This window comes from Micropterus dolomieu, linkage group LG02, assembly GCF_021292245.1.
Source record: "Micropterus dolomieu isolate WLL.071019.BEF.003 ecotype Adirondacks linkage group LG02, ASM2129224v1, whole genome shotgun sequence".
In the NCBI taxonomy this organism is placed as follows: domain Eukaryota; kingdom Metazoa; phylum Chordata; class Actinopteri; order Centrarchiformes; family Centrarchidae; genus Micropterus; species Micropterus dolomieu.
This window is the reverse complement of record NC_060151.1, coordinates 5,329,228-5,345,406: the sequence shown is the minus strand read 5'-3', so window position 1 is coordinate 5,345,406 and position 16,179 is coordinate 5,329,228. Positions and strand designations below refer to the sequence as shown.

Sequence of the window (16,179 nt, the reverse complement as noted above, 5' to 3'; positions counted from 1 at the left end):
GCTCCGTACTTGTATAGCGCCTTTCTAGTCTTTTCGACCACTCAAAGCGCTTTTACACTACATCTGCATTCACCAGTCACACACATTCATACACTGAGCCTAAGTGCTCAAACGGAAACTAACATTCACACACATTCATACACTGGCGGAACAGCCGCCAGGGGCAAATTGGGGTTCAGTATCTTGCCCAAAGACACTTCGACACGCAACCAGGGGGAGCCAGGGATTGAACTACCGACCTTCCGATTAACGGCCAACCCGCTCTACCTCCTGAGCCACAGCCTCCCCTAACATTCAGTAATTGAAGTTAATTTAAACTTTAAAGTAGTATAAAGTAAATCTAATTAGTAACTTCCTGCCTTGCTGCCTTAACACCTGCCAAACTGAGCAAACCCAGATATGCTTCAATCAATTACTAAAGTAACTGAAGTAGTTGTGAAAAGTCTGACTGTGGCTGTGTCACCCACAGGGAGAGACCGGAAAGCAGGGACCTGGCGGTCCCAGTGGTGAGCGTGGACCTCCCGGACCCATGGGACCCCCTGGACTGGCTGGAGCCCCTGGCGAGCCTGGACGTGAGGTATGAAGAAACACCACGGCTATCTGTCTGATATATACTGTTGTGTTAAGTTTGTTCAGTCAACCCTGTAGGTGTTTCCTAATCTGCCTTTTTGTGTTAGGGAACCCCTGGAAACGAGGGATCAGCTGGTCGGGATGGAGCTCCTGGACCCAAGGTGAGTCCAAATGAAAAGAAAGAAGCAATAGCTAAAGTAGCCTGCAAGGTCATTTAGCAATCAACATGCTAACTACAGTGGTATTTGCTAGAGACAGTGATACTTAGCTGAGCATCTACAGTAGTAAGCTAGCTGAGGAGCTGCTATTACCACACAAAATCCATGTTTAAAAAAATATTTGACATGTATAGAAACACCATCACCAGCTGTTGTCAGAGCTAATGACCTCCAATATGACCACCAGAGGGCAGAGTCATACCTCCTGCAAATTGTTATATTTTCTCATAGCCTAGACAGCGGGCAGTTTCACCAAGTGCCTACATAGAAACCTCTTAGAAACCTTTAAATTCCTTAAACATAGGACTGGACAGGCCATGGTAATAAAATACAGAAATTAAAGCTGGGGAAAATTTAATTATTTTTTGTTTGTGTTTTAGGGAGACCGTGGAGAGAGCGGTCCTTCTGGAGCCCCTGGTGCCCCTGGACCCTCTGGTGCCCCCGGCCCCGTTGGACCCGCTGGAAAGAATGGCGACCGTGGAGAGACTGTGAGTGACAAACCATTTTTCAGTTTGGTCATGTCTTTTTGTAAAAATGTCTACCTTCACACATTCATACATGTTAATAAAAAATCCACCACTGACACTGAATCACTGTAGGTGAGAGCATAGATTGTGTTTCACTGCAACCTGCCTCTACATCAAACTGATTTTTGTATGTTGCAGGGACCTGCTGGCGCTGCTGGCGCTGCTGGGCCTGCTGGACCTCGTGGCCCTGCTGTAAGTAACAATCTCAGCAACATTAATAGACCACTACAATAGATGGAACAGCTTGCAGAGGAAGGCAAAACAACACTCAACCCCTTCTTCCTCCATACAGGGAGCTTCTGGACTTCGTGGAGACAAGGGAGAGACTGGAGAGGCTGGAGAGAGAGGCATGAAGGGACACAGAGGATTCACTGGCATGCAGGGACCTCCTGGACCTCCTGTATGTCACTACACTTACACCCACACTTATACAAACTACACGTACAATATATACACTTTTTCTAACTCCTGTTATGGTTTGTGAACCCATAGGGATCTTCTGGAGAGCAGGGACCCGCTGGTGCTGCTGGACCTGCTGGACCTAGAGTGAGTTTACACACCGCACAGTCTTTCAGTGCTTGGATCAGTTTTTAATACCTTCTGTTTTCCATGCCTCTGAGTGTTTGGAGGGACTTTAAGGTTTCTCTTTATGCTGTTTGCAGGGCCCCGCTGGATCTGCTGGTTCTCCTGGTAAGGACGGTATGAGTGGCCTGCCTGGACCCACTGGACCTCCTGGACCTCGTGGACGTTCTGGAGAGATGGGACCTGCTGTATGTCTAACTAACTGTCTAACCATCCACACATGCATCTGTCTATTTACTTTGTGTCTCCTAACGAAAGAAATACAGAGGTTGTGATTTTCTGACAACACCACAAAGCCTTGACCAGCAATGAAATAACCAACTTCTTCCCTCTTCCCCTTCTCATCTTTCAGGGTCCTCCTGGACCTCCTGGACCCCCCGGAGCACCAGGTGCCCCTGGCGGTGGATTTGACATCGGCTTCATTTCCCAGCCCCAGGAGAAGGCCCCCGATCCCTTCCGCATGTTCCGCGCTGATGACGCCAACGTTCTCCGTGATCGCGACCTGGAGGTGGACGGCACCCTGAAGAGCCTGAGCCAGCAGATTGAGCAGATCCGCAGCCCCGACGGAACACGCAAGAACCCCGCCAGAACCTGCCGTGACCTCAAGATGTGCCACCCTGACTGGAAGAGCGGTGAGTAAAGGCCTTTAGAGGAAGTGGGAGGAGTGGATAATGGTAGATGGCAGCATTTAGGTCAGCATTGAGACAGGTTCGGTGGATCTGCCTGGAAGAGGAATATTTCTGACCTTATCCTCTTCTAACACCTTGTTCTTCAGGCGAGTATTGGATTGACCCTGACCAGGGCTGCACTCAGGATGCCATCAAGGTCTACTGCAACATGGAGACCGGAGAGACCTGCGTATCCCCAACTCAGCACGAGGTCACCAAGAAGAACTGGTACAACAGCAAGAACATCAAGGAGAAGAAGCACGTCTGGTTCGGCGAGACAATGACCGACGGCTTCCAGGTAAACATGCGAAATGCACTAAAAACGGCACTTCCTCTCTCCTTGCTTCCACCTCATCTTGGTTTCTTTGGTTTCTCCTCAATCTCTTCTTCCTGCCTTTCTCCTCTTTACAGCTCCATTCATTAACTTCAGTTTCAGCATACAAATCCATCCTTACCTGCCTTCTCTTGGGTCAACTGTCATCTCAGTTTTTCCTTCCTCTACCCCTTCTCTCATCTCAATTCCACTTCTTCTCATTCCTCTCTTGTTTTCTCAACTATTTCTCAACTCCGTCTTACCTCTCCCCTTCTTTTCCTTCCTCTCCATCCACAGTTCAGTCAGTAACTTCTCCCCCTCGTCTTTCTTACACAGTTCGAGTATGGCAGCGAGGGCTCTCAGCCAGAGGACGTCAACATCCAGCTGACTTTCCTGCGTCTCATGTCCACCGAGGCATCCCAGAACCTCACCTACCACTGCAAGAACAGCGTCGCCTACATGGACGCCACCGCCGGCAACCTCAAGAAGGCCCTGCTCCTCCAGGGCTCCAACGAGATCGAGATCAGAGCCGAGGGCAACAGCCGCTTCACCTACAGCGTCCTGGAGGATGGATGCACGGTGAGGAGACTTTTGTTCATATTCTCATCCCATTCTCACTAAAGGCTAAATTTGCTGTCTTGTGGTTCATGTGCTTTTGAACAAAATTTCAGGCAAATTGGAGAAATTTTGAAAATGTCCGGTGTTAACCATGCAGCAGCCATTTTGCCCTTTTTGCCATTTGACCCTAACTGTCCTTTCTTCTCTCTCTCCAGTCACACACCGGTACATGGGGCAAGACAATCATCGACTACAAGACATCGAAAACATCTCGCCTGCCCATCATTGATATCGCTCCTATGGATGTTGGTGCTCCAGACCAAGAGTTCGGCCTTGAAGTTGGACCTGTCTGTTTCTTGTAAAAAGAGAAATCTGGACTTGAAATTGTTGTTGTGCGTGTGTGTGTGTTTTGTTTTTTCTAGCAGTCATCTCTCTCTAAAAAGAACCCCACCAAAACATTTCTCTAATGCCATTTTTCTGAAAAATCCGACCCCTTGCTCGTGATTCTACGAGTTTCCATTCGGCTATTGTTCCGATGGTCCACTTTGCCTAAAACCTGCACTTCAACAAGATGGCGGCGATGTGGCGGAGTCTACATCGTCGTGTTCGGGACCACTACTTTTTTTGTTTCTGACTCTTTTTTTTTTTTGTTGTTGTTTTTACCATCACCAACACCAAGGATCCTGTAAAGAAGACATTTTGTTTCACTGGCAACAAGAAAATAATATATGCTTCTGTAAAGTGTAAAAAATTACTTCCCCTCTTCATCCAGCCAAACCAGGCCTCTCTGGAGTTTACAGAAACCAACAGAAACACACAGGTGACTTTTGTATTTTTATACACCACTGCGGTGAGAGGAATGAAAGGACAGTCCCAACAGACAGAACCCAATTGCTTTGTACCACGTTTCAGGTGTTGATGAATAAACGGTGAAACTGACAGCCATGTTTGTCTGTGTTGTTCTGCCCCCCCTGTTCCCCTGCCCCAGACAACACTGACAACTCCCTCCTCCTCATCTGCTGATGTTGTAGCTCTTGTGATTTGTTTGTTGATGTGGTTGCTTTCTTGTTTGTTCCTTTCAATTTAACCCTTTTTTTTTAAGAAAAGTCACATTAAAACCACCAGCAGAGAAACATGGGTTTAAACCTCTTTTTTGAAAGAAAAATATCCTGTGGCTACCTCAGAAAATCAAGGAATTCCAGCTGTGCAAAAAAAGGGCCCAGTGTTTTTAAATGAAGCCTGCAGTAGTTGTGGCAGTCGGTGGGGTAGTCGAGGTTTACTGACACTTTAGCAGAAGCAGAAACAGCGAAAACCTACGGTGCTATTTTTTCTTTGAGGTCTCCTGGCTATATGTTCTGTAGTGTGAAGGTCACACTGGCATTGCAGGGCCCCCCCTCTTGGTGCTAAAGCGAAACCACAGCTTTTATTCTTGGTGTCCAGAATGAAACAGACTTCTTCTTTTTCCAGCCTTGGTAGCGCTGGCAGTCAAACTCTAGCTCTGTTTCTGAGCTCAAGTGAAAAGTGGATCCAATCTCTTTATGTTTTGAACCCCCCCTCCACCTTTCTGTCATTCAGATTTCTTCTCTTCCCCTTCATCCACACATCTGTTGTAGTTTGTTTCTTGTTTTCTTGTGCAAAGGGTTTCTCAAAAAATTTGGAATCAGATAGTGATTTTTAAAATGGACACAACAAGAGCCATCAGCAAAGAGTTTGTGAGAGAAGGCAGACAGACATACCCCATGGGGGGAAAACACCACAAGGATCTGTACCTATTTTGTATATGTATAATAAATTGAGATGTTTTTAATTATTTTGAATGCTGAAATAAAGCATGTTAAGTGGTCTAACATTGAATCCTGCCTAATTCCCTGACTGCCCCCACCCTCCACAGGACTTGAATCAAAGAAGCTTTTTACCTATTTACCAGTTGTACAGTGACTGATTGAGGAAACAAGATTAAAGAACATTTTCAGAAATATATTTTTTTCTCTTTCTTCTTCAATCTATACCTCTTGGAAGGGCCAGGCACAGAGAGTGTAATCCAGACAAACAGGACATATTGGACGCTGAATGTGGAGTGTAGCAGATTAACTTTGCTTTAGGAGCTAAATCAGGTCTTTGTCCTGGCTTTGGGGGTCCTTGTGTGTTTAAAAGCTGGATGGATTGTGACACTCTTTGAAGCAACACTGTGAAATTCATAATCTTAGTTATTTTAATCGACAATTTAAAACCTCCGCATTGTTTTGCAGAGTGATCAGTCAAAAAATGTCAGCTGTGGTCTGAAAATATAGCCCCCTGAAAATCTGTGAAGCAGCCCAATACATGTGGGCTCTCTAACCCTGTGTCAGAAAAGAAAAAATAACTGTGGCCTACCTCTCAGTTGGTGGAGACTCGTCAGGCAGTCAGGTGGTGATGTCTTATCTGGGCCATTAAAACCACTTTGAAAATGAAGATCTTCTATAATCCATCAGAAAACCACAGATGTAGCTCTAATAATCCAGCACTGTTGATGATATTTGCCCGAAATAATCCGGTGTCTCCACAGCGAGGTAGACCATCTGCACAGCTCAGGCAGTGGGACTGAGGGCTGCCGGGTGGACCTGCTCCGGGCTCAGTCTCTTGGCATAATCTTGGCTTCACAAAGACACCGATTGTCCACCTTGAGGGAGGCATCAACCCAGGAACAGTGGATAGGTTTGCACTCCCAGCGGGAATATGGATTATTTCTGCAAGAATTCAGGTCTTTATTTGAAGCCTGGGGGAATCAGAGGAATGCTGATCTCTCCGGTTTCAGACACAGAGGAAGCTCTGTTTGCAGAGAGGAAACCCCTCTGCAGGCAATTGGGACTCAGTAGTTGACTTTACACTGAGGGTAAACATCAGAGGGGTGTTGATGAAGTGAGGCACGGTAAAAGCAGACAAAAAAGGTGGTGGAGATACTGGGATTTTTAAAGCACTCTATGGGTTATTTCACCCAGATATAGTAAACACATTTTACAGTGCTCACAGTGTTAATGCTATCACGCTAATGCTTAGTAGGTATATATTTTACCATGTTCACCTTCTTAGTGTAGCGTATTAGCATGCTAACATTTGCTTATAAGCACAAAAGTATACACAAGCACAGAGTAGAGCAGAGGCTGATGGGAATGCCATTAGTTTTGCAGGTATTTGATCATAACTATTGGAGAAATTCAAATATAATTCAAACCTGATGATAGTGCTAGAGGAAAAGTCAGAGGATTACCAAAGTTACTGCAATTGGGATGAGAATACAATTGGAAATTGTATTACAATCCATCCAATTGTCCAATCTCAAGCCATTTCACTCAAAACCACAAATGTCACTGCTGATACAGGAAAAGTCAGGGGATCACAAAAGCCATTAGAATTCATCCTCTGGGAATCATTCATGCCTCTACAAATGTCTGTGCCAGTTTGGCTCAAAGTGCATATTAGGGTACACTGTTAAAAAGTGCTTCTTTGCAAATACTGTACATTCATGTATAATGCCAGAAAGGAGGAGGACTACAGGAAGAACCAAAACTCTGTTCACTAAATGTCTGTCTCCTCCTCTCTAAGGTCATCCCACAGTGTCTGTTCGGTCTGTCAGTGCAGTGAAAGAGACAGAGGAAGATTAAGTCACCATCATCAGAAACCTCAACAGGATCACTCTCCTGATTCTCTGGCTCACATGTGGGTTTAAATTCAAATCTTTTGACTGACCTTTACTAAATGTATAATTGTTGAAAGCCACCTCTGTTATGCTTGTTATTTTTCTCTCTCTTTGAAATGCAGGTCTTTCACTGTGTAAGGACGTCCGTCAGATTCCCCCAGCCGCACACTGACTCAGTCACCCTCTCTTCTCTGCAAAAACCTTTCCTGATGAACAGACACTAAATTTAGTCACACCTGTGTCTAGCCACAGACTGACACGGGAAATAGTCACTGATAAGTTTTAAACCCTACTCTTTCCTGTATTAACCAATATAACACCAAATCCATTGTTATAATACTGATTGATAATATCAATAAATAACTACCACTTGTTACTTCTAAACAGCCATAAGCAAAAAGTCTTTTTCAGCCCACATCTCACTAAAATGTCGTCATCATCATCATCCCAAATATGCTGTCAAAACGTACCCATCATGTCTCAGTTCCTGTTGTGACTGCAGCAAGCCACTACAAAATTTTAGTGTGAAAATATAAATGTACCTAATATCTAATATAACGAAGCACATTTACTCAGCTACTTGACCATTTCCATTTTATCCTCTTATACCTTTATGCCACCACGTTTTGGCAGCCAAGTTTTTACTTTGCATCACACATTTGACAACATTAATTCCAACTTACTTTACAAATTCTAAACATTAATACAAAATATAAATCAACAAATAAATGATGATGTATTATTATTATAATTAAGCTACCCAGCAGAATACGAAGTTGTTGATATTAGCTCCATCTTTACCAGCTACAGCATTAGTGATGCTCACACATTTATTCATCACTAATTATAATCTATTAATATTATATATATAATTCTGAAATTCATTCTGTATAATTAATGCTTTTACTTTTGATACTTAAATACATTTTGATGCTATAATTTTGTACTTTTTAATAAGTAATAATTTCAAGGCACATTTAAATAACTTTTGATTAATAATTATTATAATTTTTTATATTATTATTATTTCTGTTATTATTTATAATGATTCATTTCAGCTTTAAAGTCAGTTAGTTCTATTTGTGCTTTGTGTTCTACATTTGTTTATACTCACAAGCTCAGTATGTACCACCTTTTGACCCCGCCCCGCTAGGAGGGGCACCACAGCTGGCCAATCAGATTTATGGATGGCTCTCTCTCTCTTTCTGGACCGGCCCCTGCATCCCACAGTATTAACCCACCTTTTCTTAGACAACTCATTTCAGTTTTCAGTGTTCATGTTTCGTATGTATTTTTTTTTTTGCACAAAGATGATCATTAGACTGCTCATCCAGTTGGCTGCTCTGCCGCTATGTGTAGCCGGTAATGTTATATGCATTTATTGATCGTTTAAATCCTGAAGATTTAACCTCTTATCTCCACTAACACCTTATGTTTCAACTGTGTTTCCTCAGAGCTCTCAACAAAAAGTGTTCATCAGAATCCTCCTGCCATGTTCAAAGATCCTGGAGAAAAGGTCCTGATTAACTGCAACCATTCGAATAGTGATTTTACAGTGATCCAGTGGTACAAACAGTCTGTACGGAGCAGTGAAATGACTCTCATTGGGTATATGCGATACGACTCTGGGACTGTTGAAGATCCATTTAAAGAGATTTTTAACGTGAGCGGGGATGGGAGAAGTCTGTCATCTCTTCATACTGAAGCCAAGGACAACGTGGTGTATTTCTGTGCTGCCAGTGATGCACAGTGCTGCATAAACCTTCTGTCTTCAACAAAAACCCTCTAACACAGTCACAATAGACACCTGCTGTAACCCACAAGCAGCAAACACTCTGAGAATATTTCATATCAGACAGCTTATCACACAGTACGGATGCAACACTTTTATTATCCAATAAGATGGAGTGTTTCTCTCCACAGATGTCTGCTAAATGAATAAAATATGATTGTTATAACAATTGTGATAACATTCAAACTTTCATTTAAACAACATGTGCACTGACCCCAAATGTTTGCAACACAAGTTTCAGTCTTGCAGAAATCTGTTACCTATGATGGTGAGCATGATCCTCCTCCTGGAAATGGTAATTATTTTTAACACAAAAGTGGAGAGTAGCTTACAAAATCTACAGCTGTGATAAAACCTTACAAAACAATGGGAACGCCAAATCACAAGCCAATGAGAAGTGTACATGTACAATTGAATTGTATTTTTAAATCTACACACCAGGCTCATGAACCTCAGATCAAACGTTTAACCAGACAGTGCTGATCAAATATGCTGGGTTGCCCTGCATTTTCCTCCTCAAAATGTTTTCAGAAACACGTTTTAGTGTACTGTTTAGCTGTAACTTGAGAAAGGCCGCCATTTTTTTCCTGAATGAAAAAAACCAAGCACAGCCCCAACTTGCGCATGTCGCTCAGCGCTATGTCACACGTTTCGTTGCTCTGATTGGTTGTAGGTGTATCCATAAAAACTCTTACTTACTTTGTCTCTGGTTGTAAAAGTCTCCCAGACTTGTGTAGGTCAGTATCTCAATAGTAATACAAACTTAAATTACTAAAATTAAGAAATTCACATTTCCTTTTATTTACTGGAATATCATTATTGTATGTAATAAGCTGTGCTCTACACAGTCCTTTAGGTATGAACTTCCTTTAAGCACCTGATTCTGAGGTTGATATTTATATAAACAGCATGTTAATCATGTTAATTCATTAAAAACGCTGAATTCAAATGATGAAAGGGCAAGAAGACACTGAATGTAATAAAATTGAATAATACAATCTATTAAGTTCACTCTGGAATAGTATTTTAAAAAGGTGAGCACTGTTGACCACTGATTTATTAATGAGGCTAATCCTGGGAGGATGGCCATGAACTGAAACAGTCTGATGACGCCTTGTGACAGGAGAGACCACATTCTGTACTATAAGGTGATCCCGTCAGCTGCTGTCTCACTGTGAGAGTCATCTGTTTGTTGAGTGGATCAAAATGATGTCACCTCTCATCATCTGCACTGTTTCCCTGCTCAGTACTGCAGGTGGTTTTGTCCCACAGGTTTCATTTATTGATCGTACAACTCCATGTAACTCTAAAGCTCATGTGGTTCATTATCTGTTATATGCAATTTTTTTTTTGCTTGATTCCAGGTTTAACATGGACTAAAAGACTCCAACAGACCCCGGGCTTACTGGTGGAGAGGGGTCACTCTGCCCAAATGAACTGCAGTCACAACCTGCATGGCAGTTACTATCACATGTACTGGTTTCAGCAGTTACCGGGGGAGAGTATGAAGCTGATCGTCCACACGGTGCCTTACAAGCCACCTGACTTTGGGAACGTGAGCCAGGACAAGTACTCAGCCGCCAAGACTGTGAGTGAGAGCGGATCTTTCACAGTGAAAAATGTGGAACCAGGCGACAGCGGAGTGTATCTCTGTGCCGTCAGTGCACACAGTGATGCAGGTACCTCTCAAACTGCACCAAAACTACACAAAGATGACTGGCACACCGCCTGATCTTAGTTCACCACAATGAGGAACTCCTTTGGCTCAGATGGTAATATCTAAACAGCCATTGGATGGATTGCCAGGATATTTAGTTCAGACATTCATGTTTCCCTCAAGATGAATTCAAATAACTTGCCAAGAGTTGATGTGACTTTCTCACATCTACAGGAGTGTATGGCAAGAAACAAAACTGACAAAACACTTTCATCACCAGGCACACTCAGAAGCTGTTCTTGTAAAAATGAATGTATTTTGTTTCCCATCTTAGTTATGTTATGTTATGAACTTTGGCTAATTAGTTTTTACAACTAGTAATGAATATGCTAATATTTTACAGGTAATTAAATTAAAGTATTGGACACAATGAAATGTGACCTGATGACAGTGCTAGTATTTATTTTGCTGTATAAATGGCCACATGGTGGCGCTATCCACACCAAAAACATGCACATGTCACAATTCTCACCAAATGTTGAACCCTATGTAAAACATTTTAAACAAACACAAATATATGAAATGGTATCACATGTATAACTGTTTTTATGGAGGACACATTACGTTGTTATTACAGCCAGGGGCCAAAGCTGAGGACTTGAATGTAAGGAGGCGGAGTTGAGCTCTGGCCCTGTTTAATAACGCACAGCCCTTTCATCCCTTTCTCTCCTCAGACCTCAGGCAGCTCAGCGGAGGCACCTGTTGATTCTAACCCATCTACAGTAGATTATCAAAGGGTTTTGAGTAACACAGTTTTATGTCCTAATCTGTAGGGAAGAAGAAGTCAAAATGATCAGCCTCCTTTTTTTCTGTTGCTTTGCAGGTAATAACTTCTGTTGAAAATGTTTGGGAATGTGTCATTTTCTCTGTCGTCCATCACAAAGTAAAGAATGCTACTCTTTGTATCCAGGAGGCTGTCTGGGTATAGAGATCCATCAGGATCCCTCTGCTCTCATCCGGAGCTCTGGTGACAAAGTGCATCTTGTCTGCACCCATGAACAAACTGAATACAGAGTGATGCTCTGGTACCAGCAGCCACCTGGACCGACAGATATGAAGCTTATTGGATATGTGAACTATAACGATGTCAGTGTGGAAGAGCCATATAAGCAGCAGTTCACCATCAGTGGAGATCTGAGTAGGAGCGATGCAAAAAATGTCTCTCTGATATTCCAGCTGGCTGCTGAGGACAGTGCAGTGTACTACTGTGCAGCTCGCTATGCACGTTGACACAAAGTCTCTCCGAAGTTTACAAAAACTACACTCACTTTCAGCATTGGTGGTTTTGTACATGGCAGGGAACAGCAGGCACCTGCTTTTGTGGTTGTAATTTGGTTTGATATCTTATCACCATCAGCCAATGCTTTTGTAAATGCAGATTTAAACATCACTGGAGAATACAGCAGCAAAGTCTCTTACTGACAATGTTGAGGGGAATCCTGAGCAATAATCATTTACAAATTATTTATGGCTCTCCTGAAACTGAGATTAGTCATCCTTAGTCAATCCTTACTGTTACTGGTATTCTGGTCAGACCAAGAGAACCAGACAAAGTACTGTGGAGGCTGTAGGAATTATGACAAAGGAGGAAGTCTGGTGACTTTGTAAAGCAACAGAGCGTCTGTATAGGCCAGAGGGACCACAAAAAAGACTTTAACACTGGAGCCTGCCATTTGTTTCCCATTTCCAACGCTGTTTTTTAAAGGATCGCTCCATAACCTTAACCACGTGTTTATTATATTAACCATGACTAACCTCAAGTTAAGAACTTGTTTGAATCCAAATCCTGATCTTCCTCTAAAGCTAACCAAATCATTTTTGTGCTCATGGACACCAGCACAGTCCTAAAGGTTTTAGTGACCCCTTGACTTTTCCCCCAGTAGCACCTTTGGGTCGACATGTCCACCAGTACAACAGAAATCAGATCTGATTGCCATGAAATTTACTTTGCATACTCATGGAAGATAAATCCTTCGCAGTGTAGCAACTTACCTTGTATCACCCTAGACTGAAATGTCAAATTTTCACAGAAACAAATATTCTCTAACAGGCAGATTGCCCTGAAATCTTCTGAGCACATTCAAGAGGGGATAAACCCTTTGGATTTTCCTTTGCTGACACCTTTACATTACTCACAGGGTACCAAGAGGACCCAAAGAATATAGTATCCAACACTTCATCCAACATTTTAATGGGGTGTAATTAAGACTACAGCCTCTTGGTTTTAGACTTCTGGTTTTATTATTGAAATTTATCCAAGTCATTCATTTTAAATAGGACAATTATTACATTTCTCATGTCACCTTTATAGGCAGATAAAATAGGCATGCTATGTATTATGTGATAGAATAGCTATTAGGGCGTGAGTGATGCAAGCACAAACACATGTTTTTTCTTTTACCTGATAGCACGTGAGGCACAACACATCAGGCTCATGCCTGCCTTTGACGTCTTCCTCACCATGTGATGTCGTTTGCACCACAACACTTCCATTTCCTTCTTCAGATCATAAACTAAGGACACGTACAGTAGAGGGTTCTCAACATGAACAGTGCTTTAATCGCAATTATTATCCCACTCTTCTGGATCAAAGGTACACAAAATTTTTTGCTTCGTCACATACGGCTTCATTTGAATTAACGTACATAATTATTTTGCTCTTTTCTACAGGAATATCGCCAAATCATAGCAAAGATGTCCATCAGGCTCCAGCTGAAGTGCTGGGGAACATAAATGATAAAGTCAAACTGGCCTGTAAACACCACATCAACAACTTTGACACTATTCTGTGGTATCATCGCTCACAAGGAGACTCGTCTTTAAAGCTCGTCGGTTTTACAAGTTATACATCTGTTCAAACTGTTGAGAAATCCTTTCAGGGTAGCTTTAACGTGAGTGGAAATGGTGAGAAGGAGGCATTCCTTCATATGCTCAAGCTGAGGCATCCCAAGGATAGTGGGCATTATTTCTGTGCAGCATATCGGCGCACCATGATAGAAAAGCCCCACATTCCCCTACAAAAACCCCCATGTCTCCCTGTACACCTGGAGCAAACCACATGAACACGCACATTTAGACTCAATCAAAGAGTGGGAGGAGCTGAAGACGTAGAGGCAGAAAGAAAGGCAGAAACATACCTTCTCTAATAGTTGGTTGTTCTTCTGACTTCATATGCAAACAGTTCTGCAGAGATTTCAGCTGGTTCATGAGACTCAACATGATCCGTTATGAACCTCATCTCTTCATACCTATCTTCATCTGGATTGAAGGTACTATTGAAGTCCTTTGTATTGACTTTGCCCGGCAACTTCTGTTTATACGCATTGGGGGAAATCGTATAGTGAAAACTTGTTTTGATACTTATTGATCACCTTATTTGGTACCACTATCCTACTGTTTATTTAGGGTTTATAGGTTGCAACTAGTGGCTTTATTAATGGTTCATGAATCCTCTTCGAACTAGCTCCTCTACTGTTTGACCACTTACTTTATGGAAAAAGGCTGCAGCACATCTGGGCCAACTTAATTTATAAAGAACTAATTATATACTATAGTGACTCCCTCCACTGAGGTCCATCTTCTGGGCAGTTTGGAATAGGGAACCAAAGGAAAGGCACAGGCTGACAGATGCTCCTCATGACTCCATGCGCCATGGAGTTTACTACATTTAACAGCTTTAGTAGTTACTTTACACATTAAGCCTTTTACACACAAAACATATTTCACAGTTAACACAGGTTATAAAATATGTTGTTCTGTTATGAATTAAACTACCCAACATTTTATACAAGTACAGCTGAAACAATCAGTTGGTTGACAGAAAATTAATTTCAAACTATTTTGATTGTCATTTTTAACGCAAAAACATTTCATGGTTCCAGCTTCACAAATGTGAAGACTTGCTGCTTTCCCTTATAATTATGCATGAGTAATAATAATTTATAATACAGAGTAGTATAACAGTCACAGGGCACAATTTTTTGCATGAAGTACTTTTTCTTTAATTCTTTAAGTACATTTTTCTGATTATACTTATATACTTTTACTTAAGTAACAAGAACTCGTGTTGTGTTGTTATTATTGAGTATTTTTATTTAAGTAAAGAATCTGAATACTTTGTCCTCCACTGGTTAAGCTTTCAAGCTGGGGTTAGGGCAAGTCATCAAGGATTCAAAACCAAGGACAGAAAGAGAGATCCAATGATGAAGATGATTAAGGTTGTAATAAACCAGTCAAGGGGTTAGGATCAAAGGTGCTGCAGGAGTGGAATAGTGGTTAAGACAAAGAGCGTTGAAATAGTTCTCATTGCTATGATCCACTGAACTCAGAATTTACTGCAAAGATTTCTACATGCCACCTAACAGTGTTTCATTATCTCTCTACAGGAGTTTTGCTCAGTAAAGACATGCAAGTGCTTCAGACAGCTGAGCTACTGAGGCCACAGAATGTTGAAGTCAAACTGACCTGCACACATAAAAACCCAGACTTGAACACCATTCTATGGTATCAGCGCTCAAAGGGGGACACTGCCCTGAAGCTGATCGGCTACGTGTATTACACGTCACCATCCGTTGAACCATCATTTGAAGGCCAGTTTAATGTGAGTGGAAACGGAGAGAATACAGCATATCTCCACATCCTGAGCCCGAGGCACCCTGAACACAGCGCAGAATATTTTGGTGCAGCAAGTTACCACTGTGATTAAGAAAAGCTCCTCGCTATTACAAAAACCATGACGATCCAGCAGATAGTCACACGCCAGTATGAAACCACTGAGCTCACAGGATGCAGTTTCAAACCACTGAAACAATAAGCATCTACCCTTCAACAGAATGCATTTTAACTCACATAATTTGAGGAATACAGTCACGAAAGCGACATGATTAATTTCATAATACTCATTTTAATAGTCAGTTACCGGTAAACCCTAGAATTTGATCACTTGTGGTTTCAAACGGTCTGAGGTTTGTTTGTCTATAATCTTACAGTGAAATCATCAGATGGTCCAAGTTTAAAAGAATGGAGAAATAAGATGCTGTTTATCATTTAAATAAAAAGCTGTCATCATTCAACTCCAAAACACAGAAACAATGGTTCAGATGTTTTACATCTGTAAAAACCTGCATTCATCTTTCATCCATTAAAGTAATTTATTTTTCAGCGATGCCCTTTTTGTTCTTTTTTTAAGTGTACACATTCTTTTGTCTTATTTTTATGTCTTTCCTGTTGATTTGTGAAGTGGGACTCATGAAAATAAAATGCCATACAGTATATACTGTATGATGATATGTGGGCATGTCATGTAATTTAGCTGCAACCTCACCGTGTATATGTTTAAAAAATATAGTAAAAGGAACAAACATCTGATAAAAAACAGATAATGCAGGGCCAAGTGTAGACAAGGGAAAAACAAGTATTTGGACCCAGACTCAGAAACACCAAACTCCAAAGTACACAGACAAAAGAAAAGCAAAAATCCAAACTAAAATGGCAGGCGAGAATCAAAATCCTAACTTCATACAGACAAGGGCTGCAGGCAGATACACAAGGCATGAAAG

The 16,179-nt window shown here is 41.8% G+C and overlaps 1 protein-coding gene across 1 annotated transcript in view; it reads left to right on the top strand.

Annotated features, from left to right (window-relative positions):
• The window catches only part of col1a1a (collagen, type I, alpha 1a), a 23,777-nt gene extending 18,487 nt beyond the window's left edge, over positions 1 to 5,290 (top strand). The window contains exons 38-48 of the mRNA XM_046070344.1: positions 470 to 577; positions 678 to 731; positions 1,169 to 1,276; positions 1,454 to 1,507; positions 1,608 to 1,715; positions 1,808 to 1,861; positions 1,978 to 2,085; positions 2,250 to 2,529; positions 2,673 to 2,863; positions 3,215 to 3,457; positions 3,652 to 5,290. Of these exons, the coding sequence (XP_045926300.1) occupies positions 470 to 577; positions 678 to 731; positions 1,169 to 1,276; positions 1,454 to 1,507; positions 1,608 to 1,715; positions 1,808 to 1,861; positions 1,978 to 2,085; positions 2,250 to 2,529; positions 2,673 to 2,863; positions 3,215 to 3,457; positions 3,652 to 3,798 (1,455 nt within the window). The 3' untranslated portion in view covers positions 3,799 to 5,290. The remainder of the gene's footprint in view (positions 1 to 469; positions 578 to 677; positions 732 to 1,168; positions 1,277 to 1,453; positions 1,508 to 1,607; positions 1,716 to 1,807; positions 1,862 to 1,977; positions 2,086 to 2,249; positions 2,530 to 2,672; positions 2,864 to 3,214; positions 3,458 to 3,651) is intronic.
• The last annotated feature ends 10,889 nt before the right edge of the window (positions 5,291 to 16,179 follow it).